The sequence below is a fragment of the Marmota marmota genome, unplaced genomic scaffold (genome assembly GCF_001458135.2).
Source record: "Marmota marmota marmota unplaced genomic scaffold, marMar, whole genome shotgun sequence".
NCBI lineage: Eukaryota > Metazoa > Chordata > Mammalia > Rodentia > Sciuridae > Marmota > Marmota marmota.
The window spans coordinates 102,463-106,271 of record NW_026000224.1 but is presented as its reverse complement, the minus strand read 5'-3'; the positions used below and the strand labels follow the sequence as shown (position 1 = coordinate 106,271).

Sequence of the window (3,809 nt, the reverse complement as noted above, 5' to 3'; positions counted from 1 at the left end):
CAGTTAAACTAAAACAAAAGGAGGGAGGAGAGGACAAGGGAAGGGGAGAGGACAAGAAAACAGAGAGCCCGGGGAGGAGGAAGACCAGGGAGCAGAATTTCTACTATTTTGGAACAGCTCTAGAACCCAAGTCTAAGTGACAGCTCCCACAGCCAGGTCACACCTGACATGGTTCATGTCCTCACCCGGGATTCTCCACACTAAGGTAAGCAGGTGCCACAGACGCACAGAAGCAACATGGCGGCCTTGTTGTATCATTGTTTTAAAGAACTTCAGGGACTGCAGAGCTAGTGGGAGACGGTGTTAGAATAACAGCATGTTTATTCCGCCTTTCCATGCCTTTCATCTCCTCCCACCTCGTCCTTCTGTTCTAATTCACCAAACCCTCCCAAGGTGAGGGAAGAACATAGGACTCAGTGTTTGTTCTGCGAACAGTGGGAATACGATGTGTCCTCTGTGCCCTTTGTGACTGAGGACTCAGGAACACAGCTCTCCATGCTCCCAGCCCACTCACCCGGCCAGCTCTATAAAGGTACCCACCCGCCTGCCCACTCTGGGGCCCTCAGCTTGCAGTCCCGATGGCAGACATGGCTCAGCGATTCCACCCTCCCTTCATCAGCCTTCTCCTTGTGGCCCTGCTGTTCCCAGGTAAAAAAGAAAGATGTCCTGGGAGCCAGGGTCTCCCGCAAAAGTCTTTGCTGAGGTCTGGAAGTCCAGGCTGGCCAGTGAGACCCTAAGTCCCAGGAGCACATTTTCCTGATGGAACTTTCGGGCAGAAGTCTCTGAGATGGGTTCTCAGACACTTTGAATGTGCTGATGGCACTGATTTCCCAAGCAAGAAGGTCCTTCCTCTCACTTTGTTTTCTTATTTCTGGAACATTCCTCCGCCCCTTATGGAGGAAGACATTAAGTCTTAAGGAATCCTGACAACTGCATTGGAGACGTCTCTGCACAAATAGCTTTTCACCACCATTCTTCTCTTCTTCCCCTCAACACACACTCATGCACATGTACACAAGTGTGCACACGCCCAGGTAGCACCGGGCACTCTTCCACCTTACCCCATCCCATTGCCCACTGTCCCTGCCCCTTAGAGGGGCCCTGTCCTCGTGGGTTGCTGAATGGAGAGCACTGAACCCCTCTGCATCTGCATTTTCACAGGCTTGCACAGAGCCCTCTCTGTGAACTCCTCAGGCACTGAGGTCCCCAGCGGCCCCCAGGAAGGAGCTCCTGGGCAGGGAGCAAACGGGTCTCCCATGGTGCATCACCAAGTAAGGCGTTACTTCCAACCGCGAACTCCCCCTTTTCTTGGTGAGTCAGGTGCCAACGTGTGTGACAAGTTCACCACTTAGGAAATGCTGAATGAATGAGATGGGAAGGTGATTGTGTGGATGGGTTTGGGTGGAAAGTAGTTGTGTGTGTGGTTCTGTCGTCCTACCTATCAGGAAGGCCATGCGGGGTGTGTGTGTGTGTGGGGGGGGTGGATTCACATATTTGAGGCACTGGGGATTGAATCCAAGAGCACTCTGCCACTGAGCTGCATCCACAACCCTCCTTTTTTATTTTTTTGAGACAGAGTCTGGCTAAGTGCCATGTCTGGCTTCAAACTTGCAAGCCTCCTGCCTTGGCCTCTGAGGTTGCAGGGATTACAGGCAGGCACTACCCTGCACTGTGGGCTGTGGAGGTCTTACAGCCTCTTCTGGGGCGATCACTGAGGGCCTCATGAAATATGGACATACTGTGGGACCAGGAGGTGAGTTCTCTGAGGCTCTTCTGTAGTGTCTGAGTTCATGCAATACAGCAGCCAGAGGAGACACTATTGATTGATCACTCTCCTCCTTCCAGGAGACTTCAGAGGTCATTCACTGCACAGGAATTTACTGGACACCTCTAAGTGCCAGGGGTGAAGTGAGTTCAGGGACTGATTCCTGGGGATGGGGACACAGCACACACTGTATGCCATCTCCTTGAGTGAGGAGGAAACAGGAAGTGGCATGGAACCACAGCCCAGGCCACCCTTTTGGACTCTCAGGACAGCCCTGGTCAGTCTTCAGGGGCCTTCCTGCCCAGGACCACTTGCATATCCACAAGTCTGGGCTACTCTTATTCCCAGATTCATTGCTGACCCTGAAACAGGAAAAACTAGATGAGCAGCTCAGTGGAGGAGGACAAGAGGGTGCTGTCAGATTTCTGGTAAATTCAGCATTAAGGTCCCACCAGCTTGAATTTCTGCCTTATCCTCACCTCAGTCTCTCTGGAAGTGGCCTCCAATTTCAAAGGACTTACTGGACTGACTCTCCTCCCAAGGGAAGGGAAAGGAGACTAGCACAAATACACACAAGTGCAATTCCAGGCATTTAGCTAGCAGGGCTTCACGTAACAGGACCGTTCCTCCTACTTGACTAACGAGAGAGCTGAGGAGACCCAGAAGGTCTGGAGCAACAGGTCTGGAGTGTCTACAGTTCAGAACGTGAAAGTGTGATGACAGGAAGACGTTTTATACCCACTGCCATCTCCCACTCTGTCCTTAAGAGCTAACATGGCCACTCTTCAATTCCTGAGACAACCTTAAGAGGCTAACTTTGATGTTTCTTATGCAGAACCTGAACCAGCTCTGAAAGTTGTCAACTGCAAGAAAGCTGAAGGTCTCTGTCAAGAATATTGTAATTATCTGGAAACACAAGTCGGCTACTGCTCTAAAAAGAAAGATGCCTGCTGTTTACCCAGGAACTGATGTCACCAAAGCAGAAATAGGGATGCTCTGTCCACCTGTCTGCCCTCTGGGCCATGAGGTCAATACAGATGCAGGTTTTTCTTGGAGAAGTGTCTTAGCAGACAGGATCTGAGGCATTGCCATGAACAACAAACCAGCTAAACATTTTCTTGTAGCAAAATAGATGCCAAAAGACAACCTTACAGAAGGTGACAGCCTGAGATGAGCAACATCTTCAAAATCACAATTTGTGTGCTGGTGGGTGTGGAGGTAATAAAGTTTCATGGAAAAGCTTCAAGCAATGTGTTCTTTTATTTAATAAGAATTTGCTGAGTACTTACTTTGCTTTAGGCACTGAGAAATGTTGTAAATTAGGAACCTGAAGAAGATGTGGGGAAACAAATTCCTAAATACATAAAAACAATAAAATGCTGCATATGTTATCATGTGGATGGAGGCCAAGAAATACATGCAGCAGACAAATATAAGAGAATCAAGAAAGGGGTCCTGGGATTTGAGAAGAACTTGCATATGATTGGGAATTCATTAATTTGGCAGAGGAAGGCAGAGATCTCCAAGCAGAGGGTACAGTTTATAGAAAGCTCTGAGATGTGGGAGTGTGGAGTAAATGGGGAGAAGCCCAACAGAGTTGCAAAGAGAAAGGTTGATTCATAGCAGCAGCTGAGGCTTGTGTAGGAGATGCTGTGACACCTTCAAGGCAAGCTGATAGGACACTGAAGGGCCCTGCATAAGAGAAGGCTGTCAGGTGCTGGAGGAGAGCAACATGGCTGAATTTTCGGTTTTGAATATTCATTCTAACAACAGATTTTGGAATGGGCTAGAAATGCATGAGATTAGAGGCAGAAATACCAGGTAAGAGATGGTCTTATCTGGAGTTCACGGAGACCCAATGTGCCGAAGTAGAAATAGTAGATTATAGTAAAACACCATCAGGGGGCATTCTAGAGAGGAGGTGTTTATAGGTCTGGTGACAAAGAAGGAATGGCAAATGGGACGTCAAAGACTGTGAGCAAGGCTACCCCAGGAACCAAGGAGGAGCATAGAGTCAGGTTGGCTTCAGATGCGTTGAAATGGA

At 48.9% G+C, this 3,809-nt stretch overlaps 1 protein-coding gene across 1 annotated transcript; it reads left to right on the top strand.

The window, feature by feature from the left end:
- The first annotated feature begins 587 nt into the window (after positions 1-587).
- On the top strand, positions 588-2,734 carry LOC107158164 (sperm-associated antigen 11B-like). The gene is made up of 3 exons (XM_015504635.1): positions 588-648; positions 1,162-1,311; positions 2,601-2,734. Exons 1-3 carry the CDS (start codon positions 588-590, stop codon positions 2,732-2,734), a joined length of 345 nt encoding a protein of 114 aa, XP_015360121.1.
- The last annotated feature ends 1,075 nt before the right edge of the window (positions 2,735-3,809 follow it).

Coding starts and splice junctions, on each gene's coding strand:
- LOC107158164 (XM_015504635.1), top strand. CDS start 588: ATGGCTCAGCGATTCCACCCTCCCTTCATCAGCCTTCTCCTTGTGGCC. Junction 649..1,161: donor TGTGGCCCTGCTGTTCCCAG/GTAAAAAAGAAA, acceptor GCATTTTCACAG/GCTTGCACAGAGCCCTCTCT. Junction 1,312..2,600: donor GCGAACTCCCCCTTTTCTTG/GTGAGTCAGGTG, acceptor TTTCTTATGCAG/AACCTGAACCAGCTCTGAAA.